Raw genomic sequence first — 22,736 nt, 5'->3', positions numbered from 1 at the left:
TAAAAATGAATGTTGTACAAACATGCTTCAAAACAAACTCTCTTCCTTGAGCATCTTATGTATAGCAAGTGACAAACTTAGAAGCTTATCATTTGAAGGCATTGTTTCACATTTCACCATAATGAAATCACAGAAGCAAATATTTTAAATAATTTGAATCAATAATTTTTTGTTGTTAATAAAATTATTTATTAATCATTAAATAAAAAATTATTTTATTTATCTGTTACAAGCAAAAAATTGTTTCATTTGATTTTTTTTAACAAAAATGAATGAAAATAATGTCTTTTGTTTTATTATGTTATTAATTTAATTGATATTATTGTTATTGTTACCAATGTCAAAAATATGTTATTTTTTTAAAAGTAATTAAAAATGTATGCAGTACAATGTATGTAGTATTTTGCGCACCCTTTTGATGAGCATGAAACGCTATTAAACCTAAAATTTACTCAGTGGGGGGGGGGGAACTCTTAAAAGTTATAGCTTACGGACCAACAAACTTAAATCCAGCCCTGCCTGGGTTGTAATGCAAGCCGTAGCTTATCATAATTGAACAAACATCTGTGTAAATGTGGCCATTACTGATTACAAGTTAGAGCTTATTTGTGGTTAGTCATGTCATCCCAACCAAATGTCGTAAACAATGACAGGCTTTTTTTGCCATTCCATTTTTTTTAGCATTTCAACTTTCTGAAAATTTTCAACTTCAGGCTGCAAATGTGACCATGATTAACTTAACTTCCCAATATCAGTTATTCAAATAGTGATATGAGTGGTTCACTGATAATGAAACTTACTAGAAAACCTAGAAGGCAACACTAGAAATAGCTTCATTAACTAACTTCTTTGGGAATGCATTTCTCAGTTGCAGCTTGCATATCTATTCACTTTAGGATATGTTTCCACGTATTACATTCTAAGCCTTTATGTCTGGAAAACACTGCTCACTTTTTCAAATTTATATGATGTAGAGTTTCAGCTTTATATGATGTGCAGCTAGGATGATGAGGTCATTGCTCATAGTTAGATTGCTCCTGAATAAGATATACATAATTCAGTTTATCAAAGAATCATTCATGTCACACTCTGAGTTTGCTTAAAACATTGGCACAATTAAGATAGAATTTTTTGTGGTCATATATAATTTATGGTTATCGCTATGGCACATTTTTGTTTTATTTTATTTTTAAATAAAGCCTTAGAATGTGACATTTTTGTGGAAAATTCTAAGTGACAGCTTAATATTGTAGAGAACTGGTCAACTTAAACTTCAGATATGTTTCCATTGCTAAATCTTAGCATTGCCAGATTTTTAAAGTTCTGCAGTATATCAAATTAGCAAAAATCAAAAATTATACTAGCTTTTTATTTTATTTTATGCTCATTTTCAAAATATTTTAGTTTAGCACAAGCTGGTGCTGGAGATAGACTCCTTTCAAGTTTCCCTGGTGATTATGGCCTCTCTCCTCCAGGTAAAAATAAAAGCTTGCATTATTTGATATAATTAATATAATTTTTAATTTAAAATAATTTAATTAAATCCATTTATTCTATACAGTATAGCAATAGTCTCCAAACTTCTTTGATTGCGCACCCTTATTTTACTTAAAAGGACTAGCGTGCACCCTGGAATAAAAAAATTAAATATATAAATTTAATATATTTTTTTTATTTATAAATCATTTACACGGAAGGCATTATATCTAAAATCACATATAATTTTAAAAGATCACAAATAAAAAACTACAAAACAAAATTTTAAATTGAAGTTCAAGCACAAAATGATAGGAAATCATTAATGTAACAAGTATAGTAAATGTAATGTAATGCTATTTGTTTTATATATAAATAATTTACATAGTATGCAATATATCTAGAATACTGCATAGGTATGTTGATCCAGATGGAAGGATTGCATTGCTCGCTCTGCTTACCAAATCACCCCAGGGATCATCTGTGCACCATAGGAGTGCACGCACCACACCACACTGGAGACCACTGCAGTATAGTATATGAGATCATATACACTATCACTACGAGTCTCAAGCACCTATGGTATACTAGGCAGAACCCCTGATATTAGCCTCTAACAGAGAATATGTTATCCAGCATATGCTGAGTTAAAGATTAATATAAAGATATTATTAATTCCAGATTTTGTGCTTAACTAAGTAAATGATAAACACAATTCGCCATATAATGCAAGGAAGCCAGAAAAAAACCAGAAGATTTATTTTTTGTGTCTAGCACAGGCTTTTCCTGTGCTAGCCACAAAAAATAAATAATATAAAAATGAAAATAAGCAACTTATTTGTTTTTCCTCCTCACAGATAAGTATCTAGCTGACTGTTGAATTTTGCCTTTGCTGTCAGACAGACAGACAGACAGACAGACAGACAGAGAGAGAGAGAGAGAGAGAGAGAGAGAGAGAGAGAGAGAGAGGAACTTATTTTATCAATTAACATCTTACTGGCCAAAAGAAAATCCCGAATTCCAGTCTAAACCAATTCCCCCCATTTGAATTTATGGCCCATAGTTTTTGAATCATACATAACAATGAAAATTTTGCCTTTTTCTGTTTACTGTCTCCTTACAAAACATTATAGACTTCAATTAGCCCCCCTCCAAAGGTGCCTGCTTGCTAAGCTCTGTTGCTCACATTTTCAAAGTCTCTTCTTCTACATGTGTTTTTGTGCCGATCTTTCCAAACAGATTGCCTATTTTTTGGACCACTGAAGCTTATCACTTTTTTAGGCATGGTTTCCTTACTCTGGCACAGTATTCCAAGTTATAATTGTTATACAAAATGAGTTTATGACCTCCCTATCTCTACATGCAAATGTTCACTAAGTCATTAATGGGACACCATGAGCTCTCCTTACCACCTGTCTGCTCTGCTCAGGGAACTTTGTATGCTGATATTGTTACTCATATCCTTTTCCTCCTGTTTTTAATTCAAGTGGGTAAATTATTTTGGGGATACTATTTCCTTGCATTTTGCTACATTAAAACATAGATGGTACTTTTCTGACCATCCTTGAAACACAAAATAAAATATAGGTGCTACTTTTCTGACCATCCTTAACACAAAACAAAACATAGCTGCTACTTTTCTGACCATCAACGTCCTTGTAAAGGAATGCTGCTGTGCATTAGTCATGAATTACTCTCCTAACTTAACATCTCCAAATATTTATGTTAAACTCTCTCGCTTCATAGATTTCATTTATGAAAATCATAAACCACTGTTTACAAAAGATATTAATCTTCAGTGATTTAAATTCAAATAGAGTACTTTTTCAGTTGAATACACTTTATCTTTCAGCAGTCAGGTTTAACTTTTCTTCTGAAATAAATACTGTTTGATTTATACTACTTGTACTGCATTTCAGTTCCAATTTCAGATACTTTGGTCAGTATGGTTAGACTTCAGTAATAATCATCATCATCCTGATGAAGGCCTCCAGCAACTTTCCAGTTTCTTCTGTTTTGTGCAATGGCCATCCATTTACTACCCACAAACTCAAGAATTTCATCTCTCTCTATCTACGTTTTTGTCTTCCAGATTTTCTTTTGTGTTCCATTCTGTTATTTTCTTAGTCCATTTCAGTTCTTTAGTTTTGATAAGAATGTCCTTTACTTGTGTTTGCTGCCTAATCCATGAGTTTTGCTTCTTATCCAGTAGTCTAATAGTCTAATATAATTCATTCCATTCTTTACTGTGTAGTTTTCAGCTTCTCTTCCAATCTTTTGGTGAGTGCCCAAGTTTCACTTCCATAAGTCATGGTGGGGAGTATACATTAGTTCATTATTTTACATTTCAGACAAATTGGGATTATTGCTCCTCAATATGTGACTGTATTTCCTGAATGCTATCCATCTGAAATTTATCCTTCTAATGACTTGTTGTGTGTGTGTGTGTGTGTGTGTGTGTCATGGTGGCTCCAAGGCAATAGCCCATCTCCACCTTTGTTCTCGGTCTACTATCCTATATGCACAAAATCCCACACCCACTGGAGGTAGTGCAATACCGGTGGGTGCCAGCAATCCTGCTCCCAGGTTGTCCAGACTTGAGAGCCAGCAGAAAAAAAAAAAAAAAAAAAAAAACCATTAGTGGCATAGTTATCCATAGTAGTACCGCTACCTATTTTTAGGTAATCATGGCACTCAATGCTTAAGTTATACCAATTTAACATTTATCACTACTTAAGTTACACCAATTTAAAATTTATCGCTACTTAAGTTTATTCATAATAGTGCCGAGTCCAAACAAGGCCAAGAATAGCACCAAAATGAGTAAAGCTTTTAACATTACATTATATACACTATTTACAATATAAACATTTGGTTGTTGCCAAGGCCCGACTTGGGGCAAACACAATGGCAACTATCATAGCATCTTACGTTTTATGTCTTCTACCAAACTGAAGGATTCTTTACAAGTCCTAACCTCCGAGCCGTTACTTACACAAAATCATAGTTGTGGTTTAATTGTAATTAGTACATGCTTTCTTCAAAGCAGGTCAAATGTGTCCAATAGATAATATTCAACACAGAAAAAGCTGAAAGTTCGTTTGTCTCCAGTTTTGTCCAGAACAGCAATGTTGATAGTATACAGTTGTCGAATGCATTTTGCCTGAAGTCACACCAGATCTAGAAATTACACCCGTTATTTTATACTGTGGTTCTAGGTTAGGTGACTTATCACAATATGGCAACTATGGCCCAAAGCCGATTTCCATCTATTACTTTTGATTTTCAAAATCTATTAAGTAAATTGCCTAGCAGTTTGAGCTCTCAGCTCAGTTCTCTTCTTGAAAGCCAAGGTGGAGAAAATATGTTAATGCCTTGAAATTAGTTTTATTTTTCACAAGTATGTTTACATTAGCCTCCGTGAGATCTGTAACTGCAGTTTGCTGGTCCAGATCTCACATCTCCAAGCCTCCGCAGGTTCAATAAGGATTGGATTCCAGTCCTCTTTCAAAGAGCATAGAACAGAGGGATCCGTGATCTGTGAGTAAATAAGATGTGGTCATAGAGGGTTTAAACCACGGGAAAACTTTAATCTCTGGTATGAAATCAGCTTTAGGAACAAATTTCCTAGTGACTAATCTGTGCTCACTTTCATCCCAATGGATTTGCCACACCTTTACAAGCTGCCCCCAAATTTTGGTCTTTTCTGTCTTTAAGTTGTGTGGATCTGAGGAAATCCCCAATATTTCCATAACAAGGCCCTTCAATAAATGATGAGTCATTCTCTGTATATAATAAACAGGTCAAGGGACATCATTCCACCTAACACCTGTAAAGCATTATTAGATACTGTTCTATGAGCACAATTGATAGCCAAAAGAATGGGGAAAGAAGTGTTCTCAAAGAGTGTATAGTCGGACTCGCTGACCCATCTTTCTTAGGCGGCCGTTATCAGTGGCCATAAACCATAAACGGTGCATATGATGGAAAAATAACACCGCATGACGACTGTATATCTGTACATCTAGTGCGAAAACTTTGACCTGCCGGACTCCTGGAATTTCTGTTTCGAGGAAAGACTGATTTCAGAGTGCACCTTATCCTCCTCTGGGCGGTTGACCAATTTGCATATAGGCGATAAACAGGCGTGGGAAGAAAACACTTCTCTTACCTGAAAACATACAGTGTGGGTAAAGATAAAGGGGGTATTGGTGAATCGATCGGTAAAATGTACGCATTTTACAGCTATTACATATTTCGAAGTTGAATTTCGAATGTAATCTGTTAGGGAGATAATGGCATCTTTGGTCGAATATCCTTTTTTGAAGCCAAATGGACAATTAGATGCAAGCTGTTTTTTCCTCTAGAAGATTCTGAATTCTCGCTGCGAGAAGCCTCTCGAACAATTTTCCCATATTTGCTAACAAACATATTAGCCGGTATGCTCGTGGATCAGATTTAGATTTCCCTGGTTTATGAAGAATTTTTAATAAAGCCACCTTTCATTGTTTGGGGAAAAAAAAACCTTCTAGTAAGCACTTGTTCATAAGAATCAATAAAATATGAGGAAAAGGTTCAAAAAACTTGACCAAGACTATATTTTCTAACGAGTCCAAACCGGGGCATTTTTTAGCATTTAATTTTGCAATAGCCAATCCTAGATCAACAAGTGTAAACGGCACTATATCCGACCACCCAACAAGGGGTAGAATTTTTTTCAGCCTGGACTGTACTTGTTAACAGGAGAGATTGCTTCTACAGGGATGGGATACACTTAAATAGAAAGGGTGCAAGAATATTTGCTGATGCTATCAAGGCAGTGTTAGGTGGGTCGGAAAACTGCTAGCTTGGGGGGAGACAAAGACTAATAGATTAACAGTAGCCACTGGCAGAGGTGAAAGAGATTCTTGCACTGCTTCTATTGGAATGAGCAGAAGCCTGAAAAACAATATGCAGGATATTTCAGAGACTGCTGGAAGTCATTGCGCTACAAGTAAACACATGGGTTGTGTTAGGGTAGCTAAGAATAGAAACAGGTGCACGTATACTTGCGTGTACACCAATGCTAGGAGTTTAGTAAATAAATTTGATGAATTTGAGGTTTTGCTCAAAACATCAAAGGCAGATATTGTTGGGATATCAGAGACGTGGTGTCACACAGATATAAGGAATGCAGAACTGGAATTTGGGGAGTACAACGTCTACAGAAAGGATGGACAGGATAGGAAGGGAGGAGGGGTTATGCTATTAGTTAAAAAACACATAAAATCCAAGGAAGTGAAGCCAGTCGACATCGATGGACAGGGCAGTGTCAAGTCAGTTTGGTGTGACATAAGCATGGGTAAATCAAAATTGAGAGTAGGAGTGTGCTATAGGCCTAATGACTCTGATGAGTATAATAAGATACTGTACAGGGAAATAGAATGGGCCAGTAAATCAGAGAGTCTTATAATGGGGGATTTTAATTTCCCAGATATTGACTGGAATTTGTGGGTTGGTCACTCACACACACTAGCAAGGCTTTTGTGGATTTATTGGATGATTGTTTTCTACACCAGCATGTTCAGGAGGCAACTAGAGGGAGTAATACTCTTGATCTGATTATCAGTAGTGATTCTTCATGCATTAAGAATCTGCAGATAAAGGAACCACTAGGTGGCAGTGAGCACAGTGTGCTGAAGTGGGATTTACTTAAGGAGGTAACTACCATTAGGGGTAGGGTTATAAAGGGAAGGGTTATTTCTTTCGTAATGGCGACTACGATGGACTGAGACAGTATTTAAATTCTATACAGTGGGACCAACTGATGATGTTACCAACAGCAAATTCAAAATGGGAAGCATTCAAGGAACTAATCTTGGAAGCTACCAGGCTTTACATACCAACCAAGAAATATTGTTCAAGGTTCAGGCCTAAATGGTTGTCAGATGAACTAATGAGACATATGGCAGAGAAGAAAAATGCATGGGATACATACAAATTAATGGGTGACATGGAAGCCCATGATAGATATAAGTTGGTCTGTAACCAAGTCACAAAGGAGATTAGGCAGGCAAATGCAGATTATGAGAAATCATTGGCAAAGAATGCAAAGAAAAACAGAAAAGAGTTCTTTACCTATTTAAACTCAAGAAGGAAAGGGATGAATCAGATTGGTCCACTGGATGTTGATGGTTCAACAGTTGAGGATCCTGCTCAGGTGGCTAACAATCTAAACAAGTATTTTGCATCTACATTCACACATTATTATTATTATTATTAGCCATATGGTACAAGGAAGCCTGAGGCTTATGCTGCACCAGGCAAAAAAAAAAAAAAAAATTTCTGAATTTACCCAGAGAGAGAGAGAGAGAGAGAGAGAGAGAGAGAGAGAGAGAGAGAGAAGTAGAAGGGAATCACCAAGAAAGATAAGAATGGTGATATCCAGCTCAGGACCCTGGGTGTGCCAAGCCCATACTCACATCTGGTGAGTATGTGCCAAGCCCATACTCACCAGATGTGAGCCCCCGGGGGTAATTATGAGGAGTTATTCAGGAAGGGGAATGATGTAGGTGAAGTAAACATTGGCAGTGAGCTAGATGATTTTCTAATAACTGAGAGGAAAGTGGAGGAGAAATTGTTGAGGATAAACATAAAAAAGGCACCCGGGGTGGATGGGATCTATCCAGTTATATTAAAGGAGGCAGCAAAGGAAGTAAGCAAACCCCTAGCCATAATTATGAGAGCTTCTTTGGACTCAGGGGAGGTACCCATAGACTGGAGATGTGCAAATGTAACCCCAATTCACAAAGGAGGATCAAAGGCTGACACAAGTAATTATAGACCTGTTAGTTTAACTTCGGTTCCAGGAAAATTAATGGAGTCACTGGTTAAAGAAGCACTGCAGGATCATCTGGACAAGAATTCAGTTATAGCTCAGACACAGCATGGTTTTGTTAAGGGCAGGTCTTGTCTGACCAATTTGACTGGATACTATGATGTAGTCAGAAAAGAACTGAATGCAGGGAATAACTTTGATATTATATATTTGGATCTTAGAAAGGCTTTTGATACTGTTGCGCATGGAAGACTGCTGCACAAATTGGAGCAGTGTGGCATTGGAGGCAAATTGCTGCTATGGATAAAGGGATGGTTGAGTGGCAGAAGACAGAGAGTGGTAATCAATGGACACTGCTCAACGTGGACTAATGTTATTAGTGGAGTTCCTCAGGGTTCAGTGTTGGGTCCATTGTTGTTTTCTGTATTTATAAATGATATAGATGATGGTATATCAAGCTTAATGTCCGGCGCATTATAGCCTTAGTAGCTAATGCACCTATAAAACCAAAACCCAAACCCAAAAACCCGCTTAATGTCCAAGTTTGCAGATGATACAAAGGTTGGCAGGGTTGTTAAGGACACTACTGATGCTATGCTGCTGCAACAGGATCTGGAAAGGTTGAGCAGATGGGCTGAGAGGTGCCAAATGAAGTTTAACATTGACAAATGTAAAGTAGTACATATGGGAAACAGTAACCCCAGATCAACGTATCAACTCTGTGGTACTACGCTGACAGTGGTAGAGAATGAAAAGGACCTGGGGGTAATTGTGCAGGCAGATATGAAGTTCTCTGAGCAGTGCAGACGAGCTGCAAGAGTATCTCATGGTGTCTTGTCAATGATATACAGGAATTTTTCTAGCAGGGATAGGGATGTGGTTATTCCCTTGTATAAGGCATTGGTCAGGCCACACCTTGAGTACTGTATACAGGTCTGGCGGCCTCATTTCAAGAAGGATGTAGAGCTGCTGGAACGAGTACAGAGAAGGGCAACAAGATTAGTGAATGGAACAAAGGGTTGCTCTTACGAAGAAAGGCTTAAGTTTTGCAAATTACAGAGTCTGGAGACTAGGCATCGGCGAGGTGATCTGATAGAGGTGTATAAGGCTTTGAATGGCTTGAGCATGCTCAATGCATATGGGATTCTTCCTCTTGCTCAGAATAATCACCTGAGATGGCATAAATTCAAATTGACGAAGGACGGATGTCGGATAGATGTGCGGAAATTTGCCTTTAGCCAGCGGGCAGTTGGTTTGTGGAATAGACTTCCATCACTTGTTGTTGAAGTTGATAGCCTAAACAAATTTAAGGCTCAGCTGGACAGGTATTTCGAACGAACGGAGGGGTGAAATGGGAGTAGTGGTTCTGCTTTTTTTTTTTTTTTGGCTGATGCTGAATAAGCTTGCTTCTTGCACCATATGCCTCTACTGTTGCTAATATCTGGGCTCACATCTGGTGAGTATGGGCTTGGCACACCCACGGTCCTGAGCTGGATATCATCATTCTTCTCTTTCTTGGTGATTCCTTTCTACTTCTCTCTCTCTCTCTCTCTCTCTCTCTCTCTCTCTCTCTCTCAGGGTAATAGGGATTTTTTTTTTTTTTTTTTTTTTTGGCCAGTGCAGCATAAGCCTCGGGCTTCCTTGCACCATATGGCTAATAATAATATAAGGCATTATCAGGCAGATTTGTTCTTGTTCAAAGGAGTCACTTTCAGGAGAATCCCTGGGGAAAAGTTTAGAAACAATGGTCTCAACTGTCAACATCCAATCCTGTGTTTCTTGTTCACCAACCATCACGGTATTGTATATCTCCGCATCACCTGTAAACAAGACCCCATGGATAAGAATTACCAGTATCACAAACAAAACTTTGCCAACAGGAATTCTTCGCTTCCACAATTTGTTTGTGAAATCGTTTACGCAAATCCTGGTATGCAGTTTTGTAGATAATAACATCAGCCTCAGATAAGAGTCTGTGTTGCTGAAACTATTTTCTAGCCTGTTGGACCTGAGATCTAAGATTAGAAAGGCCTGCATTCCACCAGGAACCTGCTGTGCATTTGATCTGCTTTCTCTTTGCAGAATATTCCATTGCCTGAAACAGGCAAAATTCTCTAGCAAAATGTTTGAACAAAGTTTACATATTCTGGTGCCGTAAAGGAATTAATTTGAGTGCCAATGTCTTGAGTGATAACTGTGTCTGGATATACTTTAAATTTCTTCCAGTTAATTCCAGTTGTAGAAAACCATCTGAGATCATTAATTTGGAAATCAGTTTGTTGACTTTTAGATCTAATTCCAAAAACTGTCTCCGTGATCGCTGTTTACAAGGTTAGGAGCCACATCCCAATCAGAGATATATTTATCCATTTTGCTTGTTATTGTTACATCTATATTTGATTCGCCATTCATGGTGGAGAAAGTGAATGGCTTATTAGGTAGATTTTGTACATTTAGATTATATGAAAGGAGTGAATCTTCAAGTAGACAACCTCTGGAATCTATATATCCACTGTGCCATAAAAATGACTCTGCATTAAAATCTGCTGAGATAATTAAATTTCTATTTCCAAATTTTGAACAAATCCTGTCTAAATAGAGTAGAAGCTAATGAATGGAGCAGAAATCGACAGACAGGTAACAGTGTCATTGCATTTCTCTAGTTATGGTTGTAATCACCAATACTTTGTCTAATATACAACTATGGCTGATTTTGGGGAGCTTATCCTGAGAATGGATTACCCAAGCAGTAGTAGGAAAACCCATAACTTTAAAAGCTCCACCCTCAACCTGGGAGGAATGATATGGCTCTTGTATACATATTAGGTTGAATTTTAGTTCCTCATTTCGGATTTCATCCATCGCCAACTGAGACCTTTGTCCATTTATTTGGATAACCTTTATCCCTCAAAGCTGTGTGGATTCTCTAGCAAAATGTTTGAAAAGGTTGTATTATTCATTATTTGTTCTCTTATTTTCTATATTTACTGCTCTTATATATTCAGAGCAGTAGATATTTCATCATTCCATTAGAGACAGTGGACAACCACTGTCTCTAATGGAATGATGAAAATCTTTGTTCTTTCTTGTGCAATTCCGGAGCAATCAGAAAATATATGTCCACCACTGACACACTGGCCACAAGACATGGTTTTCTTGTACAAGTTTGAGCCATGTGACCACTGTGGAGCGGTAGGACTTGTGCGATGTAAAGCCAAGGTAAATATGCTCATTTTCCATCAGGCATTTAAAAAACTTGGGTGAGAATCGTATAACCCAATTTAACCACCTTATTTCCTGAACCAGAACTAAAATGAAAAGTTGTCCCCTGAGTAACTTTGTTCTGTTCAAAACTGTGGTCTTTCAAGTTTTTGAAACACAAGTCATCCATAATTTTCTCCTTTGAATAATCCTTAGGGATTCTGTATATAAGAATTGTGGGTCTTGCAATTTGGGCTTTCCCATAGAAAGCCTGGCAACAGTTCAAGGTTGTAGAGTTACTAATTTTCCTTGCAGCTGTAGGGTTTGTAGTTTCCACAAGTAGCCCGTTGTTCCTCAATAATCGTATGTTCTTTATTTTTATATCCCGATTCTCTTTTTTTAAAAGTTTCCATCAGTGTAGTCCTTATTTCTTGACTTGATGCAATTATGGAGTCAGGCAATGGTCTTGTCTGTTTCCATTCCCACAACAGATTTCCTCTTACTAAACTTATAAGTGATTTATATCTTCTTCTTGTTTCAGCCATAATCTGGTAATGTATTGAAGCAATACATAGCCAGATTTTAGGCCCTTTGGGTGGCAATATGAAATTAGTAGGGTTTTTTTTTTGGAATAGTTGTAGTATAGAATTTAGGAAAACATATCACATAAGTTATTTTGAGGACAGCGTTCTTAGTTTCTATGTCAGAGAGAAATAAATACCAGTGCAGGTTGCAATCTGGTTGACAAATAAAGATTATTGGTTCCTATCTCAACCAGGTATTTCAGAACAGCTTCTTGAAATATGTTTAGTCCGTTGGTAACTGCAATGTCTTGTTAGGGGTATTTTGTCTACCTTTTCCAACACCTGTTTTTCTAAACTGCAGTGCCATGTTGTTAAGAATCTGTTGTTGCAAGGCTTGCAATACCCTCTGAGTGGATATTACAAGCACTAGACAAAAAATTTGTTAATTGAGTCATTAACAAATGAATTATCTTTTGGCTGTTTTTTTTTTTTTTTTACTGCACTGAAATTAGAGTTAAAGTTATTCTGTTTTTTTTGTAGTTACAGGTATACCAGATGCAATGGTTTCTGCCATAAAAGAAGGGACACAGAAGAGATGTTAGTAGTTGGCACATTGGAGTGATGATAACATTTGACATATCTAAAGCACATCCTGTTAAAGGAGTAGTGCTAAATTTGCTGCTGTTTTAGAAAGATGGTTATAAGTATTTTTAAGAAATGGTATGGTTCGAAATTACCTGAAATCAACAGTAGAATTGTGGTTGAAAGAGTGTTAAGTGATCTTGATCAGTGACAAATATCATGTCTAACAAATGAAACATGATTTCAAAATAAGACAAGAAGTGCTGTACACAGTTCATCAGACCTTATCAGCCAGTTTCTGTGAAGGGAATCGCATAACATGGATGTTGGAGTTGGGGGGGGGGGGGCAGAAAAAGATTAGTACATATTAATAATTGTGCATATAAAACCCAGCTGATAAAAGGGCTATAACTTTCCTCATGATACTCCCATTTTATGACATAGTCACCATCTGCTATTGACTCCTTGACCCCCCCCCTGAAGTATCACGCGATCTCACTTAATATATTGGTGGTCCAAAATTTACAGTCTATAGAGGCATTAATATTTGTTTTCTCATTTAAGTTCCCCCCCCCAAAAAAGGGCTGTGTTAAGGTGAATAAGAATAGGAGAAACTATACTTGGATGTGCACCAATGCTAGAAGTTTGATAAACAATTATCTGCAAAACCTGAAAGAATCTGTAGGCTTTTCATACCGATTAAGAAATATTGTTTAAGGTTTAGGCGTAAATGGATGTCAGAGGAACTAATGAGACTTGTGACAGAGAAGAAAAATGCATGGGATGCATATAAATTATCAGGCGACACAGAAGCCTATGGCAGATATAAGCTAGTCTGTAATCAAGTCACAAAGGAGATTAGGAAAGCAAAGGCAGATTACGAGAAATCTTTGGCAAAGGAACTGAGAGCAAAGTAGAGGAGAAATTGTTGAAGTTAAACATAAGAAAGGCACCTGGAGGGTGATGTGATCTATCCAGTTACATTAAAGGAGGTACCAAAGGAAATAAGCAAACCCTTAGCCATAATTATGAGAGTATCCTTGAACTCAGGTGAAGTCCCCACGGACTGCAGATATGCAAATATATCCCCAATTCATAAAGGTGATCTAATGCTGACACAAGTAATTACAGACCAGTTAGTTTAACTTCTGTTCCAGGTAAAATAATGGAGTCACTGGTTAAAGATGCATTGCAGGATCATCTAGACAAGACTGCAGCAATAATTCAGACACAGCATTGGTTTGCATTAGCATTAGTAGAGGCATATGATGCAAGAAAGCAAGCTTATTCAGCATCAGCCAAAAAAAAAAAAAAAAACACAACCACTACTCCCATTTCACCCCTCCGTTCTTTCGAAATACCTGTCCAGCTGAGCCTTAAATTTGTTTAGGCTATCAACTTCAACAACAAGTGATGGAAGTCTATTCCACAAACCAACTGCCCGCTGGCTAAAGGCAAATTTCCGCACATCTATCCGACATCCGTCCTTCGTCAATTTGAATTTATGCCCTTTCAGGTGATTATTCTGAGCAAGAGGAAGAATCCCATCGGCATTGAGCATGCTCAAGCCATTCAAAGCCTTATACACCTCTATCAGATCACCTCGCCGATGCCTAGTCTCCAGACTCTGTAATTTGCAAAACTTAAGCCTTTTTCGTAAGAGCAACCCTTTGTTCCATTCACTAATCTTATTGCCCTTCTTTGTACTCGTTCCAGCAGCTCTGCATCCTTCTTGAAATGAGGCCTCCACACCTGTATACAGTACTCAAGGTGTGGCCTGACCAATGCCTTATACAAGGGAATAATCACATCCCTATCCCTGCTAGAAAAATTCCTGTATATCATTGACAAGACACCATGAGCTACTCTTGCAGCTCGTCTGCACTGCTCAGAGAACTTCATATCTGCCTGCACAATTACCCCCAGGTCATTTTCATTCTCTACCACTGTCGGCGTAGTACCACAGAGTTGATACGTTGATCTGGAGTTACTGTTTTCCATATGTAGTACTTTACATTTGTCAATGTTAAACTTCATTTGCCACCTCTCAGCCGATCTGTTCAACCTTTCCAGATCCTGTTGCAGCAGCATAGCATCAGTAGTGTCCTAAACAACCCTGCCAACCTTTGTATCGTCTGCAAACTTTGACATTAAGCTTGATATACCATCATCAATATCATTTATAAATACAGAAAACAACAATGGACCCAACACTGAACCCTGAGGAACTTCACTAATAACATTAGTCCACGTTGAGCAGTGTCCATTGATTACCACTCTCTGTCTTCTGCCACTCAACCATCCCTTTATCCGTAGCAGCAATTTGCCTCCAATGCCACACTGCTCCAATTTGTGCAGCAGTCTTCCATGCGCAACAGTATCAAAAGCCTTTCTAAGATCCAAATATATAATATCAAAGTTATTCCCTGCATCCAGTTCTTTTGTGACTACATCATAGTATCCAATCAAATTGGTCAGACAAGACCTGCCCTTAACAAAACCATGCTGTGTCTGAGCTATAACTGAATTCTTGTCCAGATGATCCTGCAGTGCTTCTTTAACCAGTGCCTCCATTAATTTTCCTGGAACCGAAGTTAAACTAACAGGTCTATAATTACTTGTGTCAGCCTTTGATCCTCCTTTGTGAATTGGGGTTACATTTGCACATCTCCAGTCTATGGGTACCTCCCTTGAGTCCAAAGAAGCTCTCATAATTATGGATAGGTGTTTGCTTACTTCCTTTGCTGCCTCCTTTAATATAACTGGATAGATCCCATCCACCCCGGGTGCCTTTTTTATGTTTATCCTCAACAATTTCTCCTCCACTTTCCTCTCAGTTATTAGAAAATCATCTAGCTCACTGCCAATGTTTACTTCACCTAGGACATTCCCCTTCCTGAATAACTCCTCATGTGTGAATGTAGATGCAAAATACTTGTTTAGATTGTTAGCCACCTGAGCAGGATCCTCAACTGTTGAACCATCAACATCCAGTGGACCAATCTGATTCATCCCTTTCCTTCTTGAGTTTAAATAAGTAAAGAACTCTTTTCTGTTTTTCTTTACATCCTTTGCCAAGGATTTCTCATAATCTGCCTTTGCCTGCCTAATCTCCTTTGTGACTTGGTTACAGACCAACTTATATTTATCATAGGCTTCCATGTCACCCATTAATTTGTATGTATCCCATGCATTTTTCTTCTCTGCCATATGTCTCATTAGTTCATCTGACAACCATTTAGGCCTGAACCTTGAACAATATTTCTTGGTTGGTATGTAAAGCCTGGTAGCTTCCAAGATTAGTTCCTTGAATGCTTCCCATTTTGAATTTGCTGTTGGTAACATCATCAGTTGGTCCCACTGTATAGAATTTAAATACTGTCTCAGTCCATCGTAGTCGCCATTACGAAAGAAATAACCCTTCCCTTTATAACCCTACCCCTAATGGTAGTTACCTCTTTGAGTAAATCCCACTTCAGCACACTGTGATCACTGCCACCTAGTGGTTCATTTACCTGCAGATTCTTAATGCATGAAGAATCACTACTGATAATCAAATCAAGAGTATTACTCCCTCTAGTTGCCTCCTGAACATGCTAATGTAGAAAACAATCATCCAATAAATCCACAAAAGCCTTGCTAGTGTGTGAGTGACCAGCCCCCAAATTCCAGTCGATATCTGGGAAATTAAAATCCCCCAATATAAGACTCTCTGATTTACAGGCCCACTCTATTTCCCTGTACAATATCTTATTATACCCATCAGAGTCATTAGGCCTATAGCACACTCCTACTCGCAATTTTGATCTCCCAATGCTTATGTCACACCAAACTGACTCGACACTGCCCTGTCCATCGATGTCGACTGGCTTCACTTCCTTGGATTTTATGTGTTTTTTAACTAATAGCATAACCCCTCCTCCCTTCCTATCCTGTCTATCTTTCTGTGGACGTTGTACTCCCCAAATTCCAGTTCTGCATTCCTTATATCTGTGTGACACCTCGTCTCTGATATCCCAACAATATCTGCCTTTGATGTTTTGAGCAATACCTCAAATTCATCAAATTTATTTACTAAACTCCTAGCATTGGTGTACACGCAAGTATACATGCACCTGTTTCTATTCTTAGCTACCCTAACACAACCCATGTGTTTACTTGTAGCGCAATGACTTCCAGCAGTCTCTGAAATATCCTGCATATTGTTTTTCAGGCTTCTGCTCATTCCAATAGAAGCAGTGCAAGAATCTCTTTCACCTCTGCCAGTGGCTACTGTTAATCTATTAGTCTTTGTCTCCCCCCAAGCTAGCAGTTTTCCGACCCACCTAACACTGCCTCGATAGCATCAGCAAATATTCTTGCACCCTTTCTATTTAAGTGTATCCCATCCCTGTAGAAGCAATCTCTCCTGTTAACAAGTACAGTCCAGGCTGAAAAAAATTCTACCCCTTGAGCCTTGCACAATCTTTCCAGGGCCGAATTGATCGACAAGGCTCTCATCATATACTCCCTCCTATCGTGTCTGGGCAAAATTGCAGACACTTTCAAATTCAACCCTACTTTTTTACGTTTGTTAAGGAAAAGTCTTGTCTGAAAAATTTGATTGGATACTATGATGTGGTTACTAAGGAACTAGAAGCAAAAAATAATTTTGATATCATATACTTGGATTTCAGGAAAGCTTTTGACACTGTTCTGTTGTACTTAGAAGATTACTGTACAGATTGGAGCAATGTGGTATTAAGGGTAGGTTGCTACAATTGATAAAAGGGTAGTTGAGTAGGAGAAGGCAATTGTAGATCAGACAGGTTTCTAGGTTGTTTAAGAGTTGGCGGTTAATTGATTTCTCCATTACTTTAAAAAGAGTAGAAGTAATTGCAATGAGACAATAATTGGATGGGATGGATTTGTCACCCTTTTTAGGAACTGACTGGATATGAGCAAATTTCCAAGCAGAAGGAAAAACATCTTTGGAATAAGAAAGTGAAAAAAGGTGGCAAAGAATAGGAGTAAGTTCAGGAGCACAGGTTTTGAGAACAAGTGGAGAAATACCATCAGGACCTGGAGCTTTCTTAGCATCAAGATTCATCAAAATCCTTCTGATATCCTTTTGATGGAAGACCACTGGAGGCATTGAATGGAGCGTGTTGGGAATGGTGGGAGGTGTTTTACCAAGATTATTAATACATGAGCTGGAAGAAAAATGTGATGCTAGCAGGTCAGCTTTATCCTTGGCTGAAGTGGCTACAGAACCATCTGGTTTGGCCAGAGGTGGGAGCAGAGATGGGCAAAAGTTGCGGCCAAAAGCTTTGGCAAGAGACCAGAATGCTCGGCTACCATTAGGGCAAGAAGCAAGTTTTCTACTCTTAGCCTGTTCAAATTCTAGTTTGGACTGATTAATACCTGCTTTACAATTGTTGCGAGCTTTGGTGTAGGCAGAAAATGAAACTGAAGAATTAGAAACAAGCCAATTACGATATGCAACATTCTTCTCTTCAACAGCCTTAGCACATTTATTGAAAAACCAAGGTTTAGATAAAGGATGAGATTTTAAAGTGGAGTGTGGGATAAAGGATTCCATTCCTGCAAGAATAATTTCACTGATACGATCTGAGCAAACGTTGACATCAGAAGTTTTGAAACAGTAATCCAACCAAAGAAAAGAAGAAAAGAAGTCACGCAGGTCATCCCATTTTGCATTCTTGTAATGCCAAACAACACAAGGTTGGGAATAGCCGTGAGATAAAGGTTCCATTGGAGAAGAGACAATCACCAAGTTGTGATCTGAAGTGCCTAAAGGACCTCTCACTTCGATCATGTACTTAGAAAGGTTGTTTGTGAGAAAAAGATCAAGAGTATTGGCTGTATGATTAGGATTGTCCAGTATTCTTGTAGTTAAATGAACAATCTGTGCTAGGTCATTAGTAATTGCAAAAGCCTCAGCATCTCGACCTGCTGGGTCGGTGTGACTAGAAAACAGAAGCCAGCTGGAGTTGTGAACATTAAAATCTCCAAGGAAAATTACCTCACTGTTAGGAAAGTTGGACTGGAGAAAGTCAAGTTGCAAAGAGAGAGGAAGTCAAAGAGCTCCAAGTGATTAGTGGAGTTGGGAGAACGGTAGAGACAACAGATGAATTTGACACAATGAGGTAGAGAGATTTTAAGCCAGAGAAGATCAAAGAGAGGAGATTCCAGATTGCCAAGTCTCTTACAGGGAATATCAGAATGGACATATGCACAAGTACCATCTTTGAGGTGAAACGAATCATACAGTGAATAATATGGGCATCTGAGATGAGCAGTAGTTGAATTAACCGATAAATGAGATTCTGTCAGAAAAAGTACATGGGGTTTGGCAGACTGCAAGTGGAAATGGACATCGTTGAGATTAGAATTGAGACCACGTATATTTGTGAAATGAATTAGGAAGTGCTTAGGAGGTTTAGATCTTTTCACAGATAAGGTTGCTCTATTAGTTTGACAATTCATGGTGTATTCAATAGTAAGAAAAAGTGGGTGGGACATGCTGTATGAAGTAATGAAATTTTTGGATATGGCGTACACGTGGTAAGAATATACCCGGATCCCTGACATAACGTGGCCTCAACAATGCTCCCCGCATACACACTACTCGGACTCCCTCCAGTCACTATCTGGCAGAGTAGAGGTAGCAAGATTATACACTAGCTGATCCGGAAGCCTCCTGGAGAGTTACCAATAGGTTCGGTCCGGTGTACTAACTAGCGGCCGGCCTGCGAACACCGTTTTATTGCTGTACCCTCGAAATGTAAGGAATATTGGATCTCGTCACGACGTTCATCATAACCTCAAAAGTCATCAATCATACTGCATGATGGAAGAGATAGGGAAGGGTTGACCGGAACTTAGCTCTAGAGACTAAACATGGGTTCCACCACTTCCAGCCTCCAATAAGCAAAGTGGTGGTATTTCTCTGGTTGATGACAGTCATCTACCACCTAGTACTGCCTGGTAACATAGAGGGGCGGCGTTCCTCCATGTGGTGTGGGCACCACCCCTCGACCCCTGCTTACGTTGGTTCACACCTGGGTGTTCAACCACCATGTACTTGTGCATGGAGGTTATACCCAGGATTACTAAGAGTCCCACCATCGTGAGGGTATAAGCAGAGGATTTGGCTGTCACAGACCGTCCGGACTTTGCCGAAATTGGGTCCACTTGACTTGAGTGTCACCCGAATATCAGTTCCATCAGCGTTTTAAACCCCCGGCAGCAAGTACAGCTTGTCTGGCATATCTGAGAGAATGTCTGTGACAACCTCAAGGACCAAATCCGCCCTGCCATGGAATATTGTTCCCACATCTGGGGTGGTGCCCCAAAAACCTTTCTCAGGCTTCTTGATTCCATTCAGAAGAGGGCAGTTATGTTAATTAATGATTCATCTCTAACAGAGTCTCTCCACTCGCTTTCTAATAGACGTACTGTTTCTGCCGCATGCCTCTTCTACAGATACTTTCAAGTCCAATATCAACAAATATCTTCTTTCGTCTTCTCAACCTTCAACCCAAGCACGGTACTAAGTACTATAGGTTCTAATACCTGTCGTGTTTGGGGTTCACATAAAAAAAAAAAAAAAAAAAAAATGGATGCTGCTCTTGGTGGATTAATGTTATTAGTGGAGTCCCACAGGGTTTGGTATTGGGCCCACTGTGGTTTTGTATATTTATAAATGATATTGGTGATGGTATATCAGGCTTAGGTCGAAGTTTGCAAATGATACAAATGTTGGCAGGGTTGTTAATGACAGTGTGCTACTGCAACAGGATCTAGAAAATTTGGGCAAATGGGCGAGAAATGGCAACTGAAGTTTAACATTGACAACTGCAAAGTACTGCATATGGGTAGAAGTAACCCCAGATGAATGTACCAACTGTGTGGTATTACACTTAGGGTGGTAGAAAATGAAAAAGACTTGGGAATGATTGTGCAGTCAGATATGAAGTTTTCTGAGCAATGCATACAGGCTGCCAGAGCAGGTCATAAGATATTGTCAATAATATACAGGAATTTTGCTAGCAGGGAAAAATAGGTGATTATCCCTTTGTATAAGGCAATGGTCAGTCCACACCTTGAGTACTGCATACAGGTCTGGAGTCCTCATTTTAGGAAAGATGTAGAGTTGCATGAGTGTACAGAGAAGCGCAACAAGATTGGCGAAGGAGAACGTAGGGGTCCTCTTACCAAGAAAGGCTTAAGTATTAGCATTAGCATTAGTAGAGGCATATGATGCAAGAAAGCGAGCTTATGCAGCATCAGCCAAAAAAAAAACACTTCCATTTCTCCGTGTTACGTTATGACTTTCTTATCTCCTGTCAACTTATATGTATTAATTTATGATGTTGTAAAAACTAGGTCGCTATATTTATTTAGTTAAAGTACAATTCAATTGACAATGAAATTTACTAAGATTAATAAATTTTACTGATTAATTGATACTACTATACTTGCTATCTAGTTTTCCATTAACCTTACACTATCTAGTTCAGTGCACACGTATCGTATAACAATGGCAGCAAGTTACAAACGATTAATCTGCGGAAAAGAGGTATTATTTACTATCCAAATCGCGCTATCTAAATTCAGAATAAACCACGGAACTTGACTAGGTCTATAAGCTACTTATAGAATTAATTTAATCTAAAAATTAAGTCAAAGTGGCTAAGTATAATTAAAAACTTTGCGTTCACGGGAGCTGCAAAACTTCAACACGTGGAAATCACGTGTACTCTTGCACCCAGGGTTGCGAGAGTACACGTGATTTCATTATCATGTTGATAATGAAGAGGACTGAAGGCATCATTCAGTATCTCTTATTATATACCGTTGGTGAGTAGATTATAATACCAGCAATTAAAGAAGTGATTGAAACAATTATGATGGATTGCTATCCTGTTCTAAAATGCCTGTTATTAAGTACGAATACGGAGCAACAATGCTAATGAAATGGCTGATGATGTGGAGAAAACCTTGGTGTCTGAGCTTCAAAATTGCAAATTCTCCATCTAACTTGATGAGTCAACTTTCAGGAGTTCAAATATTCTAATGGCCTATTTATTCAAAGCCAAAAATGTATTGTTGACAAGTTTTTATTTGCCAAATATATGAAAGTTGGTGGAAAAGGTGGTCTGACAATTTTACGATGTTTGGAAAAATACTTTAAGACAAACAAATGTTTCCCTCAGCAATATAACTGCAGTGGCTACCAATAGTGCACCAGCAATGGTTGGCCGTTACAGAGGATTTGATGCCCTTCTCAAAGAAAAGGTTCTGGAAGTACGCACTGTTCACTGTGTGTTATCCAGACACCATCTTGTAGCAAAGAAACATTCTCTAAAAGTGTGTATCAGATCAATTAATAAAATCAAAGCACATCCATTTAATTCACATCTGTTTGCCATGTTATGTGAAAAAAATTATAAAACATTCAACCAATTACTTTTGCATACCGAAATAAAGTGGCTGTCAAGAGGTGATAGTTTGCAAAGACTGGTTGATTTGTATGACTCAAGTGTGGAACTTCTTACAAGCATAGATCCATCACTGTGTGACTAGTTGAAAAAGTATAGTAACCATTTGTTCTGTTTGGGAAACCTGAATTCAAAATTTAATGAAGTACAGAACCAACTCCAATCTCCAAGATAATTTTGAATGTTACCATCATTCAAGGCCACACAATTCTATTAGGTTCCAATCATGACAGGCCTATATAGACCTTCATTGGCACACAGAGATTTTCAGTATTTTTCAAACTTAAAACAATTAGAAAGAGGAAGTTAACTTTCAGATGATCATTTGGCGATATACATAGAGCATCTTGAAAAATTAAGGGAAGACTTTTTAAAATACATTTCAAGGACTTGGAGGAAATGAATGTACCTGATGTGATCATTATGCCATTTGATATAAATAACGAAAATGGAGTTGAATCAGGTTACTTAAACAATGAATTAATTGATTTGTACATTGATGTAGAAGCTAAATCTTTATTTAATAATAAAAGTATTAGTGATTATTGGAAAAATATAAACATTACAACAAAATATCCTAAACTTTCCTCAGCCTTTGAGCCATTTTTACTTGATTTCTGAGCACTTAAT

At 38.2% G+C, this 22,736-nt stretch overlaps 1 protein-coding gene across 6 annotated transcripts in view; it reads left to right on the top strand.

Annotated features, from left to right (window-relative positions):
- Positions 1–22,736, top strand: part of Ask1 (apoptotic signal-regulating kinase 1) — an 843,483-nt gene that overhangs the window by 762,087 nt on the left and 58,660 nt on the right. For all 6 annotated transcript variants that reach the window (XM_090379009.1, XM_090379010.1, XM_090379014.1 and 3 more), the window contains one exon: positions 1,405–1,475. In XM_090379009.1, coding sequence (XP_090235135.1) covers positions 1,405–1,475 — 71 coding nt within the window. The remainder of the gene's footprint in view (positions 1–1,404; positions 1,476–22,736) is intronic.

This window comes from Mastigoproctus giganteus, chromosome 8 (genome assembly GCF_048544385.1).
Source record: "Mastigoproctus giganteus isolate SK-2022 chromosome 8, ASM4854438v1, whole genome shotgun sequence".
Taxonomy (NCBI): Eukaryota; Metazoa; Arthropoda; class Arachnida; order Uropygi; family Thelyphonidae; genus Mastigoproctus; species Mastigoproctus giganteus.
The sequence above is the reverse complement of the archived record's forward strand: the minus strand, read 5'-3'. Positions and strand labels throughout refer to the sequence as shown.